This window comes from Miniopterus schreibersii, assembly GCF_964146895.1.
Source record: "Miniopterus schreibersii genome assembly, chromosome: 1".
NCBI lineage: Eukaryota > Metazoa > Chordata > Mammalia > Chiroptera > Miniopteridae > Miniopterus > Miniopterus schreibersii.
In genome coordinates this window covers 51474845-51502202 of record NC_138101.1, presented here as the reverse complement: position 1 = coordinate 51502202, position 27358 = coordinate 51474845, and the positions used below count along the sequence as shown (strand labels likewise).

The window sequence follows — 27358 nt, the reverse complement described above, 5'->3', positions numbered from 1 at the left end:
TTCAATTGTAATTATATTAGTGTTCATTATAATTTATATAGAGTTGAATAGTAGATAAAGTATTGGGCTTTATGTTAACTTATTTGAACTTCAACAGACTCCTGTAGGGTAAGTATTAATAGCATCCCAGTTTTACAAATTAGAACACATGCTCAGGGAGGTGAAGTCACATACATATACAGGATTCAGGTATGAATGTTTCCAAAACTGGGTTCTTTCCTTGGTCAACTTAGTGAGTCAAAACTACCCAGTTTTTACTTAATAAAATTTGTAATAGAAAAAAATAGAGTCAGAGCCTTAATATATATTAAAATCGACATATACAAAAGCAAATACATATACATATACTAGGTCACCATGGAAAATACAGCTATTGGGCAAAAAAAGTTTGACAAACACCGACCCTGTATCCAGCTCCAAATTTTTACTTGCTGTGGGAACTTTAATAGTCAATCTGATTTATTCATTTATAAAATAATGAGAAAAAAATTTTTCTGTACTTCCTAGAAGGTATTTTAACATCCAATGAAATAATAAATGTGGAAAAGAGCTCTAGAAACTGTAAACTTTCTATAGCTATGTTTGTACTTTTGTAAACTTGGATTTGGGGGCCATAAAAATAAGAAAGAGTTGCAGATGAAATTCAGAACTTCCAAAGACTCCAAGGTGGAGTTTTACTTTTGCACGACTGTCACTGTCCCTTGGTCCACTATAACAGTGTAGGGCTGCTTAAGAGGAAGGGGTATGAATTACTTGGGAACTTCATTTCTTTGACTTTCCTGCCTCTTAAATCTAAAAGGGTAACCATTAATTACCCTCCTTTCAAGTCTCCTCCCAAGCACTGTAATGTCTTGTTAAAAGTCCCAATTCAATTACTGTTAAGAACTGAATTGAAAAAAACACAATACATGCAACAGACATTAAGCTCTTACTGCACACATACAAGCCCAGAGTTTGGTCTTTTCTTTCAATAACCAATGGCTAGGGTTTTTAAAAATCCGCAGTTACATGTTGAATACTCACATATATAGGCTGCTAAACCCAAAATTACAATCTTTAGACAAACATTTTCTTTCTAGTTTACCTATTCTGTAGGCAGTGATTTAACCTGGATAAAATACAATTACTAAAGGGTAACATATGGTTTTTCACAGGTTCTAATAGGTTGAGTGAAAAAGGTTATCCAAATATACAGCTCTTCCTTGTCGAAACAATCCCATTTAATATGATCAGGTGTTTCCTGGGTCTTGACTATCGTTGTCCCTGAAAGGACAAATTTTCCAAAAAAATAAAAAATAAAAATAAAAAAAATCGTGCTTAGCTCCAATTAAAATGAGATGTAGCACCACTGCCCAGCCGGGAGCGGAACCGCTGGCAGTGCCCCCGGGTTCACGTAGGACAGGCCACTCTTTGCATCAATCACTTCGCTGGTGACGGGCTGCCAATCAAGTTTAAAAGCAGCATCTGCGCCGCGGACACTGTCAAGTTGCCCAGTTTAGGAAAACAGGCGGCCGCTAACCGTCGGAGGTCGGCTGCGAAGGTCGGCGCAGCGGGCGGCCCGGCTTCCCTCCGGCGGCCTGGCCCCGCCCCGCGCCCCGCGCCCGCCCCGCGCCCCGCGCCCGCGCCCGCGCGAGCCAATTGCAGGCACCTCGCAGGCCCGGCCCCGCGGAAGGAGCGGTTCCGAGCTGTTTGTTTCTCGTCGCTGAACCAGCCTTCTCTTGCTCCTGCTTTTTACCGTCGCGGGCGTGAGACGGCGCGGCTCTCCCACCCCCCCGAGCAAACCCGGAGAGATCGGTAAACGCAGCTCATCCCGGCGGCCGCGAAAATGGTCAGATTCCTTCTGGACCTGCTCCTGCTTCTGCCCTTACTGGTCGTTTTCATCTTAGAATCTCTCTTGAAGCTTTTCATTCCTAAGAAGAGAAAATCAGTCGCCGGAGAGGTCGTCCTGATCACGGGAGCGGGACACGGAATCGGGAGGCTGACTGCCTATGAATTTGCCAAACTGAAAAGCAAACTGGTTCTGTGGGATATCAATAAGGTAACAGTGCTTTCCTGCTTGACTTTCTGGGACCTTTCATCCGCGGGCGTGTTTGTATTTTGCGGGCAACAAGCCCCTCCAGCGGTAACTGTAAAGTAGGTAGAAAAATTTACTATTGCCAATTTATAGATGGGGCGGGGTGGGGGACACACACATGGATTAATTAACGTGTTTATGACCACGGGACAAACGGACCTAGAGGGTAAGATTCTCGGTTGCTGCCCATTTGACTTTTGCCCGGGGAATAATTTGTAATTTCCTCCTGAACTTGATTTCACTGATCCCTCCGTCTTAATCATATGGAAAAAGTAATAGTTTTTAGCTGGTATATTCAAAGAGTAAGAGGTTTGTACCTATTAGGAAAAAAGTCCTACTTGCAGTTACTGAGGTAAGTCGGTTTAAGATACCAAACAGAAAGCAACATTGCGGTAGTAATTTCCAAGAGTAATTTAGTTAAAAAAAAAAATCTTCAATGTAATTTTCTCCAGAATAGGTGTAGTCTTAAGGAAGAGAAGAGGGCTTAGATTCTTACCTTTAATTTGTCCAGTGATTGATGTACAAAGAGGTTCCTGGAAGCACCTGCTGGCCTGAAATGCTACATACCCTATACATTAGTTAACATCCAGTGACGTACACAAGAATTCATGGGATGCGAAGTTAGGTGAGTGCCAACCCGGTGAGTTGAGAGAGCAATCAACAAATACTTCCTTAGTATCTGTTGCCTAGATATTAAGAACAGGTGGCAAACAGGAGCTAGGTTCAGATGCCCTCACTCTAGTAAAGAAAATAGACATTAAATAATTGCATGTGCAATGAAAGATACAAAGTAGGCCCAGCCCAGTCTGGTGTCGTCAAGGAAGTGTCTGGTGTCGTCAAGGAAGTGTCTGGTGTGGTGGTGTGGTCAGACTCATCTTAGCTCTGCATTCCTTCATGGACAACTTACCCAGTATCATGGGTGACTCCCTAGAGCTTTCGGTTCCTCTTCTGCAAAATATATAAACTGCAAAATGTATAAAATAACACTACTTATCTTAGAGGGCTGGGAGGATTATATCAGATAATGCACACAAAGCATTTAGCACTGTATCTGGCACATGGTATGTGCCAAATAATGCACACTTAATATGCCACCTAACGCCCTTTGATTTGGACTACAGCTGGCCTTTTACTTTATGACCCAGCATCACCAATCTGTTAGTGCTTCCCCTGATAGGAGAGAACCTTTCTCCTATCAGTCCCTTTACTTGCACTGTGCCTGCCGTGCCCTGCCCCTCTCTTTGCATGGCTGTTCTACTCTTAAGACCCAACTCAAGTACCTCGTCCAGAATTGTACTGCATGCCCCTTCTCTGTGTTCCCGCAGCTCTCTCTATGTAGCTCTATTCTTATACTTGCCGATAGTCAATCCTTTGCTCTAAAACAGTAACATTTAGGTGGTGGGCACATAGAGCAATATACAGATCTTGTAACAGAAACTCACACCTGAAACCTATATGTTCATGTTAACCATTGTCACCCCAGTAAATTTAATAAAGTGTAAAAAAAATAAAACAATAACGATTTCATATGGTCCTACCTAAATATTATACTTATTTTATGCTTCTTTCTACTACAGTGTGAGCTCACTGAGGTCAGGACTCTGACTCATTCATATTTGTGTCCACAAGGTTCTTCAAAGCACCATGAATGTGACCTACACATTAAAATGTTGGAGGAATGAATGAATTGTTGTTAACTCCTTATGTATTTATTTTGCAGCCAGAAAATTGATGTCCATAAGTAGTTTTTAGTGACAGAGGAAAAAAAGCTTAATGTCATATTATTAAAGCCTGATATGGAATATACACACATACATACATTCACAATGTAAAATTAATAATACAAAACCAATATTTTAAGATTTTTATCTTCTTTTTCAAAGCTTGCTTTAAATTCACTTCCAACTAAAAGAAGCTCTTCAAAGTACTGAGAGCAAGCAAAGTGTACCTATATCCCTGCCAAAAATGTGTCAGTTGAATTCTTGTCCAGTTCCAGTTCAAAGAATGTGACTACCCTTAATTATTTCCAGCTGTTGATATAATGCGCTCACATCATTTATTTTATTCTCCTTGCCTCTTTGTTGCTTTTCCTAGCATGGAATTGAGGAGACAGCTGCTGAATGCAAGAAACTGGGTGCAAAGGTTCATGCCTTTGTGGTAGACTGCAGTAACCGAGAAGATATTTACAGCTCGGCGAAGAAGGTGAAATTTTACATTTGGTTAGAATCATATCGTGTCAGAGCTGGGAGGGATTTTGGAGATGGCCCAGGTATGATGCAGACAAACTAACAGAAGTTTTGTGATTTACTCAAGGTTGTATAGCTGGCTCTGTATAGTGGCAGACCCAGAACTAAACCCTAGAACTGAGGTTCTCAGACTTTAGTGTGTTCTGGAATCTTCCAGGGGGCTTGTTTAAAAAAAAAAATAGGCACCCCAGAGGTTTTCTCTCACTAGGTCGAGGGCTAGGCCCAGGAATTTGCGTGTTTAGTACACTATGCACCCACACCTCACCTGTCTGATTCTGATACAGGTAAATCCTTGGGTGGCACTGCAGAACCACTGACAGGGTCTTCTGAAGTTCAGTCCAAGAACTCAGGAAGATAGGATAAACCTAACTGTTAATCAGGCTTTGATCGTAGACATACCTATTTCTATAAACCATTATTTGACTAGTCTATATATAACTGAGATGTGCTACATATAATGGGATTTCCTCAACACATCCATAAATGTACTTGTTAACTAAATGTGGTAATGGTGGGAAGATCAGTAGAATTACCTTGGCAAATTCCTTAAAGTACACCTTCCTGGGCCTTACCCCTGGATAGTCTGATTCAGTATAGTATAAAGATTCTGATTCAGCGAAGACTTGAGAACCTCTTGAATTTTAGGAAATTTTAGATTTGGGGACATTCTTAACTTCTATTTTAAATTATAATCTTTTATTTCAAACTGATGCCTCTTATAATTGATTAGGCCTTAGCTAAGTCAAAAGAATAGGTAGAAATTACCCAGGCCAGTGGTGGGAAATGGCCTTCTGGAAAGGGGGTACCGTAAGATCAAGGCCTTTGGGTAAGAAATATCTGCATTCTTCACAGTAACTGTTTTATTTAATTAACAATGATTCTCCTTCATAGAAATGAGTTTTCTTTTAGTTAATACTAGCTTTTCCACCTTGGGCAAATTACCCAACCTCTCTGTGCCTAACTTTCCTCAATTATAAAATGGGGATCACAGCAGTATCTACCTTATAGGATTGTTATGAAGATTAAGTGAATTAATGATGTAAAGTTCTTAGAACAATACCTGGTGCTTAGTAGTCACTTAATAAGAGTTAGTTGTTAGTATTATAATGTTGCTGGTGGGAATGGGGTTCTTGCGATGTCGCGAGAAAAGCATTTCAGGGGACCCACATGAGAGGATAAGGTCTGGTGGTAAGATTTATTTGGGTGGAAATAGAAGGCTGCCCCCAGGTTCCCCATGTCTCATCTCCATCTGTCGCCCTGTGGAAAAAAATCCAGCCTTGTCTTCATTAAGCCCAATACAAAGACCAGTGTCCAAAAATTCTGTGCTGTGCCAAAGCTTAGTCCATGGTTAGCCCATGCCTGTCCCCATGTGGCTGGCATAGCCTGTCCCCTAGCGTAGTCTCTTCCCGGTTGCACTCCGGTTGGCGCTGCGTTGCTGTACCCAGGCCTGTGCTTGGTGCCCAGGGCCCCAGATGGCTGCTAGGGCTGCATGGCCGCTATGGAGAGAAAACTCGAGAACAAACTGGGCAAGCTCGCGTTAGAGAAAAAGAGAGACAGAGACACAGGCTGATTATATTATCCCAGGCTTGGGAAGGACCAGGCACCCTTTCAAACTAACCAACTTCCCAGTCTTTCTGTGTGTGGGCGTTGGGTCCTCCCCCTAACCAGTCCCTTTCCTAGGCCTTCCAGGGCCCTGTGTCCCTTATCCAACCCGCTCCTCTTCCCAGGCTTGGCTCTGCCCCTTCTGGTTGCCGGCTCGGTTCCTGCCCTCCTGGGGTTAGGTCCCTGGAAAGGAGGGTGCCCAGGGAGTGTGTGAAGCTGTAACATCCTGGAGACACAAACAGGCTTATTGCCTGGTTCAGCTCCCTGGTTTAGTAGGCTTCATTATGTCCGATTCCTTCTACCCCCTTCCTTTATTGTCATCTGGCTACCTATGCGAACAATAATGGAATCGCCAGTATTTATATCATTTTGTTATTAGACATTATTACACACCCGGCTGACCAGTCTCGAGTATACGGTGCTCCTGTGTCTGAGTGTTGCCGACTGGTCACGAGATAACTCATGTCTGCACTTACATTAATTTAAGTAATTTTAAACACCTTGCTGACCAGTCGTGACTGAAAAGTAACCCTCCATTCAATCGAGTTCTGGCTTGAAATAGCCGGTCAGCAAGGTGTTAAGGAAATTGAGTAGTGTTACCTAAATGGAAAACATTCATTGCCATCGTCATTTGGGAATAGGCTTTTCTGGAAAAGATAACTATTATTGACACAATTCCATGTATTTTAAACATAGTGTTTTTACTGAAAATTTTATTAGATGAACTAACTATATGCTTAAACAGAGTGTACACAATGACTTATGACTATCAGATATTTTGAAGTAGCTATTCTTTTTTTTGGTATTAGGACAATTTTATGCCACCTCAACAGTAAAACTCTCAGCTCACTTTCATTATTAAGAAATGTGCAAGTTGACATTCTCGCTCTGGTGGGAGATAGGTGACAATGGAGAGCTCAAGGATGAAGGAAGTGTCAAGAGGGTCTGGGTAAATACTTTGTTAATGTGAAACAGTAATTTATATCTTGAGTCATGTTAACTTGGAGGCATTAGAGCAGCTTCATCAGTTCAGCCACATAAAATGTCCTGTTTTTCTCATAACTTAGTAGCATTATTCTGAATAACAATTTTCTGTTGTGCTAGAGATGTGGATATAGGTACAAATTGTATTGATTAAGCGCCCAATAATTCTTAACTTGACTCTAGTAAGTTAAATACAACCTGATGAAATTCAGTTCTGGCTGAGGAACCTTCACAATGGCACACTGATGTCCTACAGGATATTGATGGGCCTCCCTCCCCTCCTGACTTCCTTTCTGTTCCAGATTTGACGCTTCACTTTAGTCTCTGAGGTCAGAAAATGTGGAAGAGTCCCAACTCCATGTGACCTTTAATAACCATGTGACCTTTGGCAAGAAAGTTAGCGATTCTGTGCTTCATATTTCTCATCATTAAAGTGAGCATACTAAGAGTTGCTACCTCATAGAATCTTTGTGAGAGTTAAATGAGATAATGAAATTCCTTAAAATGCATAGCACTTACATATGTGAAAGCTTTTTTTTACATGTTTTTTTGATTTCAAAGAGAGGAAGAGAGAGAGAGAGAATCATCAATGATGAGAGAGAATCATTGATTGGCTGCCTCCTGCACATCCCCTACTGGGGATCGAGCCCACAACCCAGACATATGGCCTGACCAGGAATTGAACCATGACCTCCGAGTTCATGAGTCAGTGCTCAACCACTGAGCCACACCGGCTGGCCTGTGAAAGCTTTAAATAGGCTAGTAGACACCTCCCCCTCAGTCTCCCAACACACTGCACCACTATCTAAATAATGATAACTCTATTAATAGAGGCTAGCTTTTATTTGGAAGACAATGTATAACAAAATGCATTGTAACTCTAGGGTCCATCCACCAAACAGCTTAGTTACTCAAAGAACCATAAAAATGTTGAATAGGATATTTTTGCATTGCTAGCTTAATAGTCTTGCAATTAAGCCTACTGCAACTCAATGGAGAAAGGTTAGGGAGCAATAGAGTGGAGTGACCATAAAAACAATAGAAGATGTAGCCAGTTTCATGGTGTGTAATCAGTTTTACATAGTTCCTCGTAATAGTCCCTGCGCTTGCCAATTAATTAAACTTTTTTTTTTTGCTTACCTTTTTAAAGTTGTATTTAAAAAATCTGCTTATTTGTCACTGGTTTTGTTTTTGTTAGCCACATGCCTCCTGAACTATAATCAATAGAGCAAAGTCAAGAGACTAAATTGCAAAAGAAAATTTTTACATAACTAATTTACAGGCAGAGCTATTTTGAAATTAAGTACCTAAAATTAAAGGTTTTTTTTTCCATGTTGGCACATAGATTCAAAACTACTTGTTTTCCCCACAGCTCGTTAAAAAATACATGCTTCTTTAATAGTCATTGCTTGCAAACCTACCCTCGTACTTCTTAATGATGCAGGTATCTTTCTCATTTTATTTTTAAAGGTGAAGACAGAAATTGGAGATGTTAGTATTCTAATAAATAATGCTGGTGTGGTCTATACATCAGATTTGTTTGCGACACAAGATCCTCAGATTGAAAAGACTTTTGAAGTTAATGTACTTGCACATTTCTGGGTAAGTATGACTTCTTTTACAAAAACATTCCCTTCTCAAAGATTAAGTTTAAAGTGGAGCTTTCAGTAGACATAAGGACATATCAACTCAATAGTAAAGTTTTCTCCTCTAGGTACCAGGGATAATACACAAAAAAATCATTTTTCATGTTTCAACTAAAGGTCATCAGTCTTTCTCCCCTCTCAAAAATATTAATAATAAATTAATAAATAATAATAAACTTCTGGTGTTATATATGTTTTAATTCTAAGCTACATTCTCATATCTCTGTGTTTAAAGATGAAGAAGGAATTAGTGATCATCCAAGTCACCTTCTGCGATTCTATAAAAGGGAAACCCAGTTTGCTTTCAGATTCTCATGAAAGCCAGGCCTCCCATTATATCCTGCCCCAAATGCAAACTTTATTATGAAACTCACCATTCAAGGTCTTAAATACACACACACGCACGCACGCACACACACACACACGAGTTTCTGAGGAGTCTAAATATTGCCCAAATAGCTAGTCCCTCGAAGGGTCCCTGAAAGTTTTCTTGGATGTGAGTTTGGGATGAGTAATCTCCAGAGAATATTGGAGTTAGTTGGTGAAAATGTAGTATTATGTTAACATTTTCTAGTTATTGATATGTCTTTGTATTTTATGACTTATGAGTTTGCTTATCTTTCTGCCTCTGTTGGAATGTAGGGTATTGTCTGTCTTATTTGTTTCTGAATCCCCATCACCTAGTAGATGCTCAATAAATATTTATTGTGTGAATCATTCAGCAACTACTGGAAGATTGCTGTTCACTTCAATATTTTAATGACAAACACTTTTCTAACAACTTCAAATTAAGATAGAAGACATCATTGAGAAAAGGTGGAGGATCAGTGGACATAAGTTGTTCACAATTTTTTTTTTTAATATATCTTTATTGATTTTAGAGAAAGGAAGGGAGATGAGGAGAGAGAGAGAATAAGAAACATCAATGATGAGAGAGTCATTGATGGGCAGCCTCCTGCACGCCCCCGACTGGGGATCGAGCCCGCAACACAGGCATGAGCCCTGACCAGGAATCGAACCATGATCTCCTGGATCCTAGGTTGATGTTCAGCTGCTGAGCCACACCCAGCCTGGCAAGTTGTTCACAATTTAAATAAGATGAATTCTTAAAATTTTCAATATCCATTGTTTACCTTAATTTTTTGAATCTGGGCATCCTATGCAGTTGCCTTATGTTGCCACATTTGGCAATCTAGGGTTTTTTTAATTTATGCCAGGAACAATATATATAGTTAACAAAATATATCTTTGTTTTAAAATATTCCCAATGGATTTGCAAATCAGAGATAAAAATATTTTCTTTCTGTCTTATAAAAACGATTTCTAGACTACAAAGGCATTTCTTCCAGCGATGATGAAGAATAATCATGGCCATATTGTCACTGTGGCTTCAGCAGCTGGGCATACTACGGTCCCCTTTTTAATGGCTTATTGGTAAGTGAACATGTGTTTTTTCATTGGTTCCTATGCTTAGCTTTGTTGCACAAGGTCTCTTGTGCAACAGCATTATCACCCATTAATCCCCTTCTATGTTGACCACTGTAGAGGTGGCTGCAGAGAAATTATCCAATTAGAAGCCAACTGCTTTAAGCATTTCTTATCTCTTTAGCAGCAAGGAATTACAAAACAAGCAATACCATGAACAGAAGTTAATATTAATAATTTTAAGTAAAGTAATGTGGAAATAAAACTGTAAAGACAGAAAGAGTACAATCTGGAATTCTAAACATTAAAAGCATTCAAACAGTGAAATTGTTGTGAAAATAATTGTAATAGTTATCCATGTAAAAATCCACAGTTTTAGTAATTGAAGAACTTACTACAGCAAGCAGGGCACAGTAATGGTGTGTTCCTCTGTATACTATAAAAAGTTGATCAGTGAGGCCACTGTAGCCAAGGTGATCCTACTGGTTGCACCCACCCTAACAGTTCTTGGCTGTTTCTGTATTCTAGCAAATAACTTTTAGAATGTTGAGTTATGATTGTGCAAATAAATATGCATACAAATAATGCTCAAATTTGTCTTCTACCATTGTGCTCTTTTGGAATTGATTATCTAAATTCCAGAAACAATATAGTTATAGTTGTATATGTAGCAGCTATAGATAATGCGTATAAATATATAGACCTAGGTATGGGCAGGTCACACACACACACACACACACACACACGCACACATCTTGCATTTAAGAAGTTTGCAAGGATATATACCAAACCATTGGTCTCACCACACCTATTGAGTGGTTAGCCTTAAGTAATGGCAATACAAATGATTTTTATTTTGTTCTTTTTGGTCGTCTATGTTTTCTTTCTTTCTTCCTTTTTGAACATTGATTTGTTTTATAATCGTTTAAAAAATAAATATAGACATGGGCTGAGTTTTTTAAAAAAGAATGAAATAACAGCTGAAGCTGTCACAGACGGAGGTACAGCCCAGATGTCTCTGGTCTCTGTCAGAGCCAGCTTAAGTTAGGCAGCGAGCCCCTGCCATCAAGGGCTGACAGTTTTGCACGTGTTTACTTCCTTGATGAAAGGCAGTGGCAGATGCTGCTGCTAGGCTGCTGCGTCCCCCCGCCCTGCCAGATTCTAACTCCCTGCTAAGCAAGGAGGATCCGAGACTCCAGCAGGGCCGTCAGCCGTGTTGCTCTTCCCCCTTCCCTTGGCATAGGAAATATTGTAGTTCTTTTGATTCTGGTTTGATTCTGCCTCACTGAGGTTTGCAGTGCAAGTCAAGCGAGAACGGGCTTTGTGTGAGAAACGAATTTACTTTGGTGACTAGTGATGGTGCTTTCAACAGAATTAAAGCTTTTCATCGGGTATTGTCAAACAGGAGCCACATACACAGTTGTGTAGATTGTACACTACACATTCTAGGGGCACTGTTCACATTCAGGTCCTTTTAGACTTGAATGATTTTCCAGATACATAGGCAGTAAATTAGCTTGGGAAGAGGAGTGGCCTTCTCTAATTCACACAAAGGAACCATTTGAGCTAAAAGGCAGGGTTGCATTTGGTTTGTACATTTCCAGCTTGGGGACGGATCTGTGGTTTGCCTGCCCTTGCAAAACTCCTGTTTGTACTCTCAGCCCTCACTGGCCTGAGCTGCAGTCTGTGATCCTTACTGACCACAATTATCTTTTTTTTTTTTTTCAAATATATCTTTATTGATTTCAGAGAGAGGGAGAGAGAGAGAGAAACATCAATGATGAGAGTCATTGATCGGCTGCCTCCTGCACGCCCCCGACTGGGGATTGAGCCCGCAACCCGGGCATGTGCCCTGACCGGGAATCGAACCCTGATCTCCTGGATTCCAGGTCAACACTCAACCGCTGAGCCACGCCCAGCCAGGCGACCACAATTATCTTAAATTCAGTTCACACTCTGGTTTTCGCTCAGTATCTGATCAATGGCAGAACTTTCACAGAGACACACTGAAGACTTCACCCAGCAGAAAGCAATCTTATCAGCTGTTGTTATTAACAATTGCACAATTAAACTGAGATGCTGCTTTTTAAAACATAAACTTTTTATTGAAGTATAACATTTATAAAAATGCAGAAATCATGAGTGTACAGCTCAGTGAGTTCCTGCAAAGTGGACACATCTATTTAATCACCGTGCGGGTCAAAAATAGAACTTTACAAGACCCCAGAAGCTCCTCTTGGAACTCTTCCCAAACACCAATCTCTCTTTCCTTCCCAAGGTAACTCCTATATTGACTTGTAACACCATTGATTAATTTTGCCTATTTTTGATCTTTATATACATGGAATCACACATTGTTTTTAGATTTATTCCTGTTGTTGTTTTTAGCTGCCATTCAATCATTTTCATGCCCGTATAGTATTGCATCATGTAACTAGACAATGATTTACTGTCATACCACTGCTGATGAACATTTCGGTTGTTTACAGGATATGATGACTATGAATAATAATGTTCTGAATCTTGACTCAATCACTTATTAACCTATGTGACCTTGGGCAAGTTACTCAACCTCTCTGTGCATCATTTTCCTCATCTGTAACATAATGCTAACAATAGGAACTAACTAACTCATCAGGATGCTGTAAAGTCTAAATCATATAATGAAATGCACTGAGCATAGAATCTGGAATCCTGTAAGTGTTCGACAACAGGAGGTTACCTATTGATTTTGTTCCAATTCTACTTTCCTCTCTTCACACAGAATGGTAAAGTCCCACGTCTCATTTTAGCTTTCAAAATGCTTTGCCTGGAGGGATTAATCATATATGCTCTAGCTCCTATTTGTTAGAATGAAATGAGAAAGGACCTAGCATCACCTGTTTTTCCCCCTGTAATCCAGCCCTCAGCTATCATTGTCCTGATGGACAATGCAGACATAGCAAAAGAATCGATTACAGTTCTAATCACCTATATTAGAAAACGAAAAAGTCCATTTCTTTTGAATTTATAGTTCAACAGTTTTAATGATTAATGTGAAAAATGCAAGATGAAAGAACTGAATTCATGGTGAGAGAGGTTAATCTTTTGATTCTGTTCTTTTGCTGCTTGCTAAGTATTTTACCCCAAAGTATCTTGATTTTAAAAAGAAAACAATTTGGTGCTGCAAAACTCTGGCTAATATATCTTGTCAATTCAAATAACCAATTTATAAGCATGAAAGTTAGCAGTATGGGAAGACATGGCAAAATTGGAGTCTTCATCATTAGCTTGTAATGAAATGTTATTTAAAAGAATAATTTGGAATAAGAAATATTAATTCAGATTATGAATAAGAAATTTGATATAATGTTACAAAGTACAGAAAAAATCCACTCATAGCTTTCACATATAGATATATATGTCTCAAAACAAATTCACTTTGAAGTTCAAAAATATAAAATCCTTTTAACACACTCAAGAGCATTAACTCTGAGTTTTAATATATTCTTGCATTTTTGGTTCACTTAAGAAAAATCAGAAAATACACCTTAGTAAAAGAAAATTTACTGATAATCTCTCCATGCAGAAATAACCTTGGTAAGCATTTGTTATAATTTTTTAGGACATTTTAAATGAAGATGGTCATACATTGAAAAAACCTGTCACTCTGATAAATGATGTTGGGATGCAGTAAATATTCTATGTCAGTGCTTCTTAGACTTTAATGTACCTCTGAATTTACTCAAAGATCTAGAATGAAGGTTCTGATTCAGTAGGTCTGCTGGGCATTGAGATCCAGGTGCTGCCCACGCTTCTCGGCAGGCGACCACACTTAACTAAGGAAAACAGACCTCTGAATTAAATAGATGCAGCAGCTTTCCAGAATTATTTTGTGACCTCTGTCTGTATTTTCAGTTCAAGCAAGTTTGCAGCCGTTGGATTTCACAGAGCTTTGACTGACGAATTGGAAGCCTTAGGAAGAACTGGAGTCAAAACATCATGTCTCTGCCCTAATTTCATCAACACTGGCTTCGTCAAAAACCCAAGTACTGGGTAAGTTGAGACAAAAATGGCAATAAAAAGATTGGTGATTGCATGAATATGAGCCATTCTGTGGGTTTTCGTAAGTATTTTAAGCCTTAAAACACCTGATATTCACTGCCCTTACCTAATTTCAGTTCCAGCTTCTGGAGATTGTGGGAAAACAGGTGTAGAGACAAAGCAAGGGAGAGAATGTATATAAATGTTCATCTGAATGACACAGGTGAACCTGCTAATCTTCCTTATTTTTCCTTTCCCTAAGCAGTGGTTCTTAGACAAGTAAACATACGTTTCACTGGGAGTGCTTGGGAACCATGTAGGGGACCCACCTGTAGACATGTTGATTTTTATTAGGTTTGGTTGGGATAGGGTAGTCAGTAGTTGGGATGGGGAGTTGGAACTGTGTATGTTTAACAAACATCATAGGTAATTCTGATGGAGATAAATCAGGACCACAATGTGAGAAACACTTTCCATTGGTAATCTAGAGATTATCTTCCAAATTGAGTACCAGACCATGGTCTTCCCTTGGCTAAAAAATAAAATTGTAAGGATCTTCTCTGAGGTTAATTTTAATGTTTCTTCTCTTTGGGAATAGCTTTAATTGCCTTTGTAAACATGATATATACTTTTTAAAAATTCCAACACACGGAAAAGTACAAATAAGGAAAGTTTCTTTTGAAAATTTCTTAAAACCCTCTTAGCATTTTAGAAACTACTCTTAACATTTTGATGAACATCCTTCCAGACATCTCCTTATGTACAGATTAAATGTCTAAATTTTATGTAACTGGCATATATTACACATGGGGTTCTGGAAACAGTAAGTACACTGCTCACATCCCTCAGCAATATGTTTACAAACAATACTGTATTAAAAACTTCAAAGTGTCCCTGGCCGGTGAGGCTCAGTTGGTTGAATGTTGGCCCATGCACCGTGAGGTCGCCGGTTCAGTTCCTGGTCACAGCACGTGCCCAGGTTGTGGGCTCCATCCCCAGTAGGGGGCATGCAGGAGGCAGCTGACTAGTGTATCTCACACATCTGGGTTTCTTTCTCTCTCTCCTCTCACTTCCTCTCTCACTAAAATCAATAAAAACATATTTAGGGAAAAAAAAAAACAAAAAACCCAAAACTTCAAAGCTGGATCTTAACTGTTCTGACCACAAAAAAGAAATGTGTTAACTCACACTATGGTGGCAGTCATACTACAATATATAAGTGTATCAAATCGACATGTAGTGCACCTTAAACTTACACCGTGTGATGTGTCAATTATGTCTCAATAAAAATTCATTCATTCATTCATTCATTAAAAGAGCTCACTAAAACTGAAAGGGTTATCAGAGGAAGAGGTGTCATGCCCAAGGATAGAATTTGCCTATTTCCTCCATTATTTTCAGAATTTAGATACTAAAACAATATATTTGAGTCAAAATTTTTCACTTAGACTTTCAGCAGTTAAAATCAGATGGCATATATTTTTAAAATTATAATTGAATTTTTTACCCTTGCCCCCAGGGCAAGGTTGCACAAAGCTCACCTTCATGTGGGCAGGGGTGCCCTCTCCCGGCAAAGCTCTGCTTGAAAAATAACTGGGAAGCTTGCTGTGGGGGTGGGGGGCACAAACAGAAGCTGACAGGATGCTAGCCTAGTCACAGGAATATGACCTGGCTCAGGAAGGGTCTGGGGCTCGGTCCTGCCCCATGAACCCCTTTGAAGATAAGCTGATACTAGAGTGGGTGCCAAAGGTGAAGTTGGTTTTAATCTAGAAACTTAATTATTCTGATTCGAGGACAGACAGATCTTATGGGTTTATATTTTGGATACTCAATAAAATCTGTAATTTTCTTAAACCTCACGACAGTATTTTGCTTAGAGAGATCAAGTAACCTGCCTGTAAGTAGCAGAACTGAGATTCAGGCCAAACTTTGTCCATTTTACACAGAGGGCCACCTTTCTGAAATAAGGAAACTGAACCAACCTCTAAATGACTGATTCAAAATCATCTGTGTCTTGCTAATATTGGAACTTAAATTCTCTTTTAAAGCACATCAGGGGTGCAGTTTATTCGTTCTTGTATTTACACATCTAACATACTGCGAAGAAACTAGTTTACTATAAAGTTTATAATGCAGCATAATCTGAATTTATTGGAATTAAGTGTAATCAGGTGTTCTGAGTAATTTTTGACTGCTAAGAATTATTTTTGTTAGGTAAACTTGTATATCAAGAAATCATTTTATTGCCCTAGCCGGTTTGACTCAGTGGTTAGAGCATCAGCCCAGGCACTGAGGGGTGTTGGGTTCAATTCCCGGTCAAGGGCACATTCCTGGGTTGCAGGTTTGCTCCCCACCCCTGGTCGGGGCTAGTGTGGGAGGCATCCAGTCAATGTGTCCCTCTCACATCGATGTTTTTCTCTCTCTCTCCCCCTCCCTTCCATTGTCTCTGAAAAGCAATGGAAAAAATATCCCCAGGTGAGGATTAACACACCAAAAAAAAAAAAGAGAGAGAAAAGAAATCATTTTATTAAAAGCATTTATTGAAGGACTACTAAATACCAGGTATCCTACTAGGTCTAGATACCTCACATAAGTTACCGTAATCTAGATTTGGCCCCAGGCTATAGTTTGCCTACCCCTGCCCTAATCCTTCTAACAATTCCGCAAGATAAGTATTACTGTGTCATTTTATGGACGAACAGAAACTTGGAGGAGTTAAGAAAATTGCCCAATGTTACACAGCCCCAAAGGGGCCGACTGAAATTCCTCCCTAGGTCCTAGATTCCAAATGCCCTACTATTCCTGGCTTTATTTTTTAACAAAATTGTAATAGAAGTTTTTTTCTGAGAATCATCATTTTAAAAATGTATATTAAATATTTCATTGGAAATAACTTTATTCCTATTCTGATAATGTGTTATGATTATAAATAAATTTTAAATAATGTAGAGAAAAGCTCCTTTAAAGATGTTGTTCTTCCAGAGATAACCACTTTATTAAAAATTAGATTTCCAGTTATAGCTTCCCAATTCTCATTAACGCTTTGCCGTCGTATTAAATTTGGACATGGGTGTCGTACTGGTCAGAATTAAGAGCTTTCAGAGAAATTTTGAACTGATACATGAATGGACTTAAGATTCGTACGGTTCCTTGCTGTGGTGGCTGAGAGCAGACATACGACTGGAACAGTAAAAAAGCTTTGGTGGCTGAGAGTAGACAAACGACCGCAAAGGGTTAATGCATTTCTTTTTCTGGTACATGGAAACATACGTGCTATTCTGTAAGCTGCCTTTTTGACTTAACAGTATGCTGTTGTTGCATTATTTAGCCAAGATATGGAAGCAACCCAAGAGCCCATCAATAGCTGAGTGGATAAAAAAGCTGTGGTACACATATGCAATGGACTATTTATTACTCAGCCATAAAAAAGATTGAAATCTTACCATTTGCAACAGCATGGATGGACCTAGAGGGTATTATGTTAAATGAAATAAGTGAGTCAAAGACAAATACCATATGATTTTACTTACATATGGAATCTAAAGAAGAAAATAAAACTGGGTGAATAAGGTGAAGGGATTAAGAAGTGCAAATTGGCAGTTACAAAATAGTCATGGGATATAAAACACAGCATAGGGAAAATAGTCAATAATAATGTAATAACTCTATAGTATCAGGTGGGTACTGGGAATATCAGGGAGAACACTTTGTAAAGTATATGATAGTCTAAACACTATGCTGTACACCTGAAACTAGTACAATATCATATTGAATGTAAACTGTAATTGAAAAGTAAAAAACAAACAAACCATAAACACACACACAAAAAACAATTTGCTGTTGTCAGTTTTCTGTGTTGATAGATAAAGTGCTCCCTTACCTTACTCTTTTTAATGTTAGCCCAACAATTTGGGTGTACATCTCCTCTATGGAATCACATTTAGATCTCTAATCTTTTATTGCTGTGATAAATGCATATCCTTGTTTGTGTGTGCATGCATACATCTACATATGTGCGGTGTGTGTTTATATATTCATATGCATGTGCATTTATGTACATATGTGTGTATCTTTGCTCACTTTTCCAACCATTTTGTTATGATTGGTTTTTTGCAACAGTTGCTGGATCAAAGAGTAGGGACTTACTTTTATTTATTAGATTTATTAGATTGCCCTTCAGAAGGATTGTTCTCATCTCTCCTCCCACCAGCAGAGTATTAAGTGCCCATTCCCCTCACCTTTTCCAGCTTTGAATATTAGCACACTTTTAATTTTTGTGAATATGATAGGAAAAAACAGTATTTGTGTTATATTAATACATTTTTTATTATTAGAAAGGATGGCAATTATCTTTTCATATTTAATAAGTCCTGTTATCTTCTCTATTCCACTCTGCTTATACAAATCAGACCCCATTATTCAAGTGCTTCTATAGATCAGGTTAAGGAAGTTCTCTTATTTTATTTGTTTGTTGAGTGGGGTTTTGGGGGGTTTTTTCATGAAAGGATTTTGTCAATTGCTTTTTCTGTTCCTACTGAGATAATCATGTGGAGCTTTTCCTTCATTCTATTAACATGGTATATGTTACATTGATTTTTATATAGTGAACCACCTTATATTCCTGGAATAAATCTCACTTGGCCATAACACATAATCCTTTTAATATAATGTTAGACTTGGTTTGCAGTATTTTGTTGAGAATATTTTCATCTATATTTATAAGAGATATCACTAGTTTTCCAGTGATATGTTAGTCTGGCTTTAGTAACAGGGTAATTCTGGCTCATCGAATGAGTTAGGAAGCATTCTCTCCTTTATCTTTCAAAGGCTTTGACAAGGACTAGTGTTATTTCTGTAAACATTCTAGTGTTAATTCTTTAAACATCATGAAGCCATCTGGTCCTAGGATTTTCTTTACTGGGAGTTTTTTGATTACTGATTCAATCTCTTGTTAAAGGTCTATTCAGATTTCTTATTTCTTCTTCAGTCAGTTTGGTGCTAAAACTTTGTATGTTTCACTAGGTTATCTAATTTTTGTCATATATTTTTTTATAGTGTTTTCTTCTAATTCTTTTCTATTTCTGTAAGGTTGGTAGTAATGTCTTCACTTTCATTCCTGATTTGAATAGTTTGAGTCTTCTCTCTCTTTTTCTAGGTTGTGTAGCTAAAAATTTGTCAATTTTGTTGATCTTTTCAGTGTCAACTTTTGGTTTCATTGATTGTATTGTTATCTATACTCTATTTTATTATTTATTTATTATTTATTTATTTATTTATTTATTTATTTTAAATACATCTTTATTGATTTCAGAGAGAGGAAACGAGAGGGAGAGAGAGAGATAGAAACATCAATGATGAGAGAGTCATTGATCGGCTGTCTCCTGCATGCCTCCAACTAGGGATCGAGCCCGCAACCCGGGCATGTGCCCTGACCGGGTATTGAACCCTGATCGCCTGGATCCTAGGTTGACGCTCTACTGCTGAGCCGCACCCGGCTGGGCAATACTCTATTTTATTTATCTCTACTTTATTTTTTTATTTTATTTTTTTATTATTTTATGAATATATAATTTTTATTCATTTTTTGCTACAAACTAGTGCTTATTTAAAAATAGTATTTAGTAATTTATACTCAAAGGACATCTTACAGCTAACATCCAAAGAAGACAATCAAAGTATTTTTTGAAGATTTATTATGTGCTTAGTACTGAAGAGCTCCTAAATCTGCCCATTGTTGGCATTAGTAAGATGAGAGAGTTAATTTCTGGCTAATGATTAAAATTTCCAATCATTATAATCAGTAAGATTATAATTTTATATTTAACAAAGGACAGTGGTCAAACAAAAAAAAGTTTATGATCTAAATAAGATTGCAAAAGAAATCAAGCTTCCTGGAGCTTTTATTCTTGGAGCGGGGGCAGGCCCATTTCAGACTCTTGGGTTCAATTCTGAGTTTATGCCAGTTATTCAAACAGAAAGTGAACACAAACCTCCTGTGAATGGAAGTTACTTTGCCTACATTAACCTTGAAGATGGAGGGTGCCTACTAGAGAAATACAGTCATTGAGGTGAAAGCCAAAAGAAGGACTGGAAAACTTAACTTTGTGACTTGTATGAGACAGACTCTGGATAAACATTATGGAGATAAGCCTGTAGGGATGGGAGGTACTTTCATAATTCAGAAAGGAAAAGTGAAGACTCACATTATGCTTAGAGAATTTTCTTCCTGCCCATTGAACTCTGATGAAGAGGTGAATAAGTGGTTGCATTTTTATGAGATGAAGGCTCCTTTGATTTATCTCTACTTTAATCTTATTATTTCCTTCATTTTGTTTGCTTTAGGTTTAGTTTTTTTTTCTAGTTTCTTAATGTGGAAAGTTAGATTACTGATTTGGGATCTTTTTTAATGTAGGAACTTATAATTATAAATTTCCCTCTGAGCACTGCTTTAGCTGCATCTCATAAATTTTGTGTGTTGTGTTTTTTCATTCGTCTCCAAGCATTTTCTAATTTCCTGTGATTTTTTTTCTTTGTCCCACTCATTAATTCCCACATATGTCTGAATTTTTTAGTTTTCTCCTATTATTGATTTCTAATTTTATTCTACTGTGGTCAGAGGACATATTTGGTATGATTTCAGTCTTTTTAAATGTAACAAGACTTGTTTTGTGGTCTAACATATGATCTGTCCTGGAGAATGTTCCTTGTGCCCTTGAGAAAAATATATGTATTCTGCTGTTGGGTGGATTTTTCTATAGATGTTATTAGGTATAGTTGATTTATACTGTTTTTCAAGTCTTCTATTTTCTTGTTATTCTTCTGTCCAGTTGTTCAATCGATCATTAAATATGTGATTAATGTCTCCAACTTTTGTTACACTATGTATCCTTTCAATTCTGTTAATTTTTTCTTTCATTTATTTTAGGACTCTGTTGTTAGATATATGACCAACTTTTAATTAAATGATTTTCAATCAAATAAGTTATCCCTTTCCAGTTAGTAATATAAACAATGCAGCATAATCTGAATTTATTATATTAAGTGTAATTGGATGTTCTGATTAGTTTTTGTTGAACATCCTTTTAAAACATCTACTCTCCTACATGTAATATACATGACCAAATTCTATTTTCTCTAAAAATTTACTTTTTCAGTATGCCACAGAAAGATACTACTTTTTTTTGGCTACTGCCATAAATAAGATGTTATATAAGAAAGTGGCAAGTAACAATTGTATAATATAATTTATAAAGTGCTTACATGTACATTTCCCCTTTATTGTCACATTACCAGTACAGTACTGAGGCCGGATTATACTCATTCAGTGGTGCCATGTTGGTAGCTCGAAATTTGCCACGGTAATTGTATTTGTTTTGTTTTGTTTTGTTAAGCCTCACCCAAAAATATTTTTTCCATTGATTTTTAGAGAAAGTGGGAGGGAGGGGGAGAAAGAGAGAGAAACATTGATATGAGATAAACACATTGATTTGTTGCCTCCCACAAGAGCCCCAACCAAGGCCGGGGATCGAACCTTCAACCCAGGTACGTGCCCTTGACCAAGAATTGAATCCACAACCCTTCAGTGCGAGGGCAGATGCTCTAACCACTGAGCCATACTGGCCAGGGCTCACAGTAGTAGTATTTATTCTACTGGACATATTTCTGTGTTGTAATTCCTCTGACACTTTAGAAACTGTTCACTAAAATGTCTTAGTATGTAATAATACTTGTATAATGGTATCTGATTTCTTTCCCAAAGCTTCTAAATATTTAAAAGTGAATTTATCAGTGTTAACCTAGCTAAATTATTTTTAAGTCTTGGTTACTTTTATACTTCTCTCTTTTTTTGGAATTTATTGTTGAAAGTATTACAGATATCCCCCATTTGTCCGCCATTGACCCCCTCCAACCCAACTCTCCCCCCCCCCCCCCCCGGCCTACTGCACTATTGTCTGTGTTCATGGGTTATGCATATATGCATATAAGACTTTTATACTTTTCATTTGCATAATAGGGACAGTAGTCTGTCCTTCACAGGGTTGTTGTAAAACTTCAAAGAGGTACCCTGTGGGGAATGTTGAGCTCAGTGGGCAGTACATGCTAAGCACTACATAAATGGTTATAAATGGTTTTTGTTATTATTTGTGCTAATGCAGCTACCATTTTGAGCACCTATAATGGGCTAGATGCCACAAGTCAGTTATGTTACGGTTCGTGTGGTAATGGAACTGATTTGTTTGGCACTGAACTAAAGCTGAAGCCTCAGTGAAATGATTTGTTTCTGGAATCTGCTTCTGATTTCAGCTTGGGACCCACCCTGGAGCCTGAGGAAGTGGTAAGCAAGCTGATGAAGGGGATCCTGACTGAGCAGAAAATGATTTTTGTTCCATCTTCCATAAGCTTTTTGACAGTGGTGGAAACGTAAGCAACAGTTTTGTTTGCCTGTGTTACAAATATTCATCCTACACATTTTTACTCAGATTTAAAACCAAATCTCTGTAAAGTGCAATGAAATGGAATAAAGTTAACAAAAATAATGGGTTTAAAGAATCCATCAATTTTTAAACTACATTTGTTAGTGATTGAAGCAAGATTGGTTTAGCAATTGGGTAAATGAACTGAATAATTTCACAAGTTTTTAAGTTTTTTTTTTAAAGAAAAATGTATATTTTTGGAAGTCTTGTCTTATAAATGAATAAATATGAAGGACAGTTTTTAAACATTAGTACATAATGGAATCATAGGACAATGATATTGGAGGAGACCATAGTTAAGTTTTATGTGTTCATTTAAATATACAACATATAATCATTGAGCTCTCGTTTTGTGCAAAATCATACTGAAGCATAGGGATTGCTAAATAATTTGAGAGATCTTTGAGCCATGCTACTTCAAATGTGGTCCATGGGCCAGAATCTCCTGATCTCCTGAATCAGAATTTGCATTTTAATAAGATCCACAGGTGATTTGTATGCATATTTAAATTTAGAAGCATTTCTTTAGAGCAATAGCTCTCAACTTTGCACATTGGAATTCACCTGGGAGTTCTAAAAATGCTAGTGTCTGAGACCTCCTCCCCAAGATTCTGACCTAATTGATCTGGAGTGTGGCCTGGTCTCTGAGAGATACAGCAACTTTCCGGTGATTCTAGTGTACAGCCAGGATTGGAAACCACTGCTTTAAAGAATGCCTCATTATAACACGTTGTCTCGTCACTCATCTGGTAATAAGGGGAAACTGAAGAGATGCGTTTGGCTGAAAAAAAAGGCCTCTTCCTGTCCCTTGAGTCAGGCTTCTCCAACATGGTAGGGTATCAGGATGACTGGCTTTCACCTCTTGAGATATTAATATAGAATGTTTGAGTTGGGACCCAGAAATCTGTATTTTAATAGGTAATTGCCACAAGCAGTTGGTTCGAAGATCAAACTTTGAGAGCTACTCACCTAAAGACTGAAAAAAAAATTTAAGAGATGAAAAATATTAGGGTGTGTGTCAGGTGTTTTAGTCCCTTCTGCTAGGGACTATGGTCGAACACACTTTAGAGGTTTAGGTAATAAAGCCCAAGTGTCTCCTTGGTGGATACATGAGTTAAAACCTTTGAGATATTAGCATGTGACTTGTCACATCACCAAGGTAGGCACTCAGTGATTATAGTCCTTTAGAAAATAACTCTATGAGGGAAGAAATTTTGCCTGTTTTCATCACCATAGAGTGTCCCAAAAAATGTATACACACACTTTGAATAATTTATAAAGGCAGTGTTTATTAAAATACATTTTATTTTCAAAATTGAGCTATCAGCTGTTAAAGTGTGTATGTATTTTTTGGGACACCCTGTATATCCTCTGCACTTTGAAGTGTTGATAGACACATTCAAGGCATCAAAATATTTGCTGATTGAATAAGTGAATTCTGTTCCCTGGACCTTTAGCATAGAGACTCAAGGTTTGTGCTCTGGAGTTAGGTGAAGCTGTGTTTGTGTGACTGGCTTGCAAACATGAACATGGATGAGTTATTTAACTTCTTTGAAACTCAGTTTCTTCATCTGTCTCAAGGAGACAATAATAAGACTATAGTGCTATGAGGAATAAATAAAATAACGCATTTAAAGTATTAGTACCCTATAAATACTCAATAAATTTTATATACCAGTATTATTTTTATAACTACCACTATTACTATCAATGCCCTGATTTTCCTCTGACTATGAATGTTCAGTGCTCAATTTCCAAACTTTATTTTAATGCCATTTAGGCAGACGTCTGTATATAGTTACACTGACTTACATATTCTTTTTAGTTTCTCTCAGACTCATTAGAACATGACAAGTTCCTCAATATTCTTAAGTATAGAGCGGGAGGATGTCTATCACTGTTTAAGGCATTTTATATTAACATATTGATCCTTCAAACAACACTTGGGATAGGTGTTAATATTTTCATTTACATGTGAGGACTTTAAACTTATAAGTTAAATAACTTGCCCAGCCGGCGTGGCCCAGCGGTTGAGCATGGACCCATCAACCTGGAGATCCGGGGTCGATTCCCGGTCAGGGCACATGCCCGGGTTGCGGGCTCGATCGCCAGTCGGGGGCATGTGGGAGGCAGCCGATCAATGACTCTCTCATCATTGATGTTTCTGTCTCTCTCCCTCTCCCTTCCTCTCTCTGAAATCAATAAAAACATATATTTTTTTAAAAAGTAAATAACTTATTCAGCATTATGCTCAAAACAAAGTGTATTATCTGCATTATCATTGAGCAATTCTGCTTCCCCAGTCTCTTAGTGGAACATTTTATTAATATACAGGATTATAAAGCATAAAGTTAGCTCCTATTCTCATTTCCTTTCCGATGTCATTTTTTAAAGCCTTGGAATCTCAATTATTTAGTTCTATAGACTTCCTCTCATAGATCTTTTGAAAAACAGAGTATATTTCTTTTTAAAACTAAATATTTCAAGTGACTTTAACCCTAAAGAATTAAATCTTCCTTTTCCTTTTGAAAAGGCAATGGATTTAATTGGAAAGAACATATAATAGTGACTGTGTGTTAAAATTCTCAATCTTGTTTAAAATGAACATGAAATGATACATGATAAATATAAGTATTTTAAGAGAAGATATCTTAAAAATGCACGTAATATTAATTTCCTAATTATGTTCCTGTCTTTCTTTTAGGATGTTTCCTGACCGTTTCCTGACTCTTTTAAAACGGAAGATCAATATTAGGTTTGATGCAGTTATTGGATATAAAAGCAAAGGACAATAAGTACTTGGTTTTTTTGAAAATTGATTTACCAGGTTTAAGTTGATTTCATCCAATATTAATCAGAAGTTTAATGTTTGGACTTCTGCTTTTCTTAATTATCTTTTTTTTCCCTTCAGTATCACCTTTTGAGGCTCTGGCAGTCCTCTGCATTTATTACCATTGTTCTTTAGCTGAAAGCTAATTTCGTATAATACAAAGAGAAATACCTTAGCAATTGCCTTATGGAAAATGGAGAAAAAGAACAAAAACAGTTTAACAATAATTTCTAAGATTTCATGGCTCATCGGAAAGCTTTGCATAATTTGTACTATAAATGTTTAAGATATATTTTTATTTTTAATTACACTTAAATTTTATATAATGCACGTTTCCTTTTTCTATTGTACATAAAATAGAAACTTCAGGCTCTCTAAATATAATGAAGGACTGTATCTGGTAGCATTTCACAGTGAATTTCAAGTGATGTCAGAAATGTTCAAACATTTCATCCTACACATTACCATTGTTTCCTGGGAAATACCTCACATTTCAGTGCCAAACATTTCAGCACAAGGAAACTGGAGTTAGACACATGTTGCAAATAAAAAAACATCATCAAGATTTAAGGCAGAAAATTGGGAGAATGTACCTATAAGTGGCAATAATAATAAGTGGATGAAACTTAAACTTGTGGTGTTTCCATCTTTTTTGTTTTGAACAGAACATGGCTTAACCTTCAAATGAAAGGAAAATGGATTATGTACTCAAACTTTTTTTTTAGTATATGGAAATTCCTCAGATGTGAGTGAGGCTCAGTGAGATAATAATGTAAGTTCAGACCAATAAATTGAAAAGATAAGTAGGTTTGTTGGATTTCTATTAAAGAAAAATATTTTCAAGACTGTGTTAGACACACGAAGTAAAGAACATACATATGAAGTAAAGAACTTTGCTCCTTATATCAGAAAGTTCATACTCAGAAAGCATAAATCAGAGTCACTCACCCCTGTGAAATGTAGCAAATGAATCACATTTGGGTTTAGACACTTCATTGTAAAAGATTTCGATCCATCTTATAAGCAGGAATTAATATTTATTCACCACGTGTCAAGTGCTATCCTAAACACTGACTTATTGAACAGTCGAGTAATCTCATCAATGCCACTGCAGATTCTAAGGATTGTATGACAATCCGTTTAAGGAAGGTTATACTATAGATTCTATACCATGTAAGAAAATTTCAGAAGGTATCATTCCTACAATAAATTTCCTCTTTCCCATCAGCTACCCTCCTGTGATACAGAAAATCAAAGTGCAATTACTGTTGAACTATGTTCAACATTTAGTTGATGTAAAGGCACATCTCCGTAAAAACGCCTGCTTTCCAAATTATCGTATTTGAATACCGTGACTTCGATTCCCGTCCATGCGTGGGCCATGTAGCAGCGCTCTACCAGAGAATCTACGAGAATGACACTGCGAGTCTGTACAGTCAGCTTCTAACTTGTTTTGAAATAGATGTAATTGATGATTATTTTCGTTAAGTTATACCTGTTCCAGCTTGCCCAATGGAACCGTGAGGAGAAAGGCTAGGAGAAAGCCGACAGTGAAACTTCAGTAAGATAAACTGAAGTTCAAAGTGTATTGATAACTTTCCTCTTATCATAGTAAACATGTTTTGGCTCTTAACACACTTGTCTGAAATAAACACTTGGATGAACTTTGGCCTTAACCATTATGGTGAAGTATTACTTCTTCGATATTAGGCTGACGGAATGGTAATGGGTTCTTTTTATTGAATGTTAACCACATTCTAGCCACAGTTTGCCATTTAACCCCCAGCGATCCTGTGCAGAGGGCATTGTTGAAGGACTGGAAATAGCTGTGGACACAGCAGGAGTGAGCAGGGACCCAGAGGAACCTTAGAGGCTGGAGCCCCACTGCTGGAAGGTCGATGATGGGATAAACACTGGAGGGGTTCTCAAGTTAGTTCTTTGCATTTTTAAAAAAAGTTTGCTATGATTCACCAACATCAGGCAATTGCTGCTGTGACTCTAAGTTTGAAAACTTTTGCCATTGGAATGAAGTTAATCTTTGAACCCACTTCTTA

At 37.6% G+C, this 27358-nt stretch overlaps 1 protein-coding gene across 1 annotated transcript; it reads left to right on the top strand.

The window, feature by feature from the left end:
• Positions 1-1523: 1523 nt before the first annotated feature.
• On the top strand, positions 1524-26968 carry HSD17B11 (hydroxysteroid 17-beta dehydrogenase 11). The gene is made up of 7 exons (XM_081123672.1): positions 1524-2038; positions 4169-4276; positions 8377-8508; positions 9880-9986; positions 13875-14012; positions 22305-22421; positions 25179-26968. Exons 1-7 carry the CDS (start codon positions 1826-1828, stop codon positions 25267-25269), a joined length of 906 nt encoding a protein of 301 aa, XP_080979798.1. The 5' UTR covers positions 1524-1825; the 3' UTR covers positions 25270-26968.
• Positions 26969-27358: the final 390 nt, after the last annotated feature.

Coding starts and splice junctions, on each gene's coding strand:
- HSD17B11 (XM_081123672.1), top strand. CDS start 1,826: ATGGTCAGATTCCTTCTGGACCTGCTCCTGCTTCTGCCCTTACTGGTC. Junction 4,277..8,376: donor TTTACAGCTCGGCGAAGAAG/GTGAAATTTTAC, acceptor TTATTTTTAAAG/GTGAAGACAGAAATTGGAGA. Junction 9,987..13,874: donor CCCTTTTTAATGGCTTATTG/GTAAGTGAACAT, acceptor CTGTATTTTCAG/TTCAAGCAAGTTTGCAGCCG.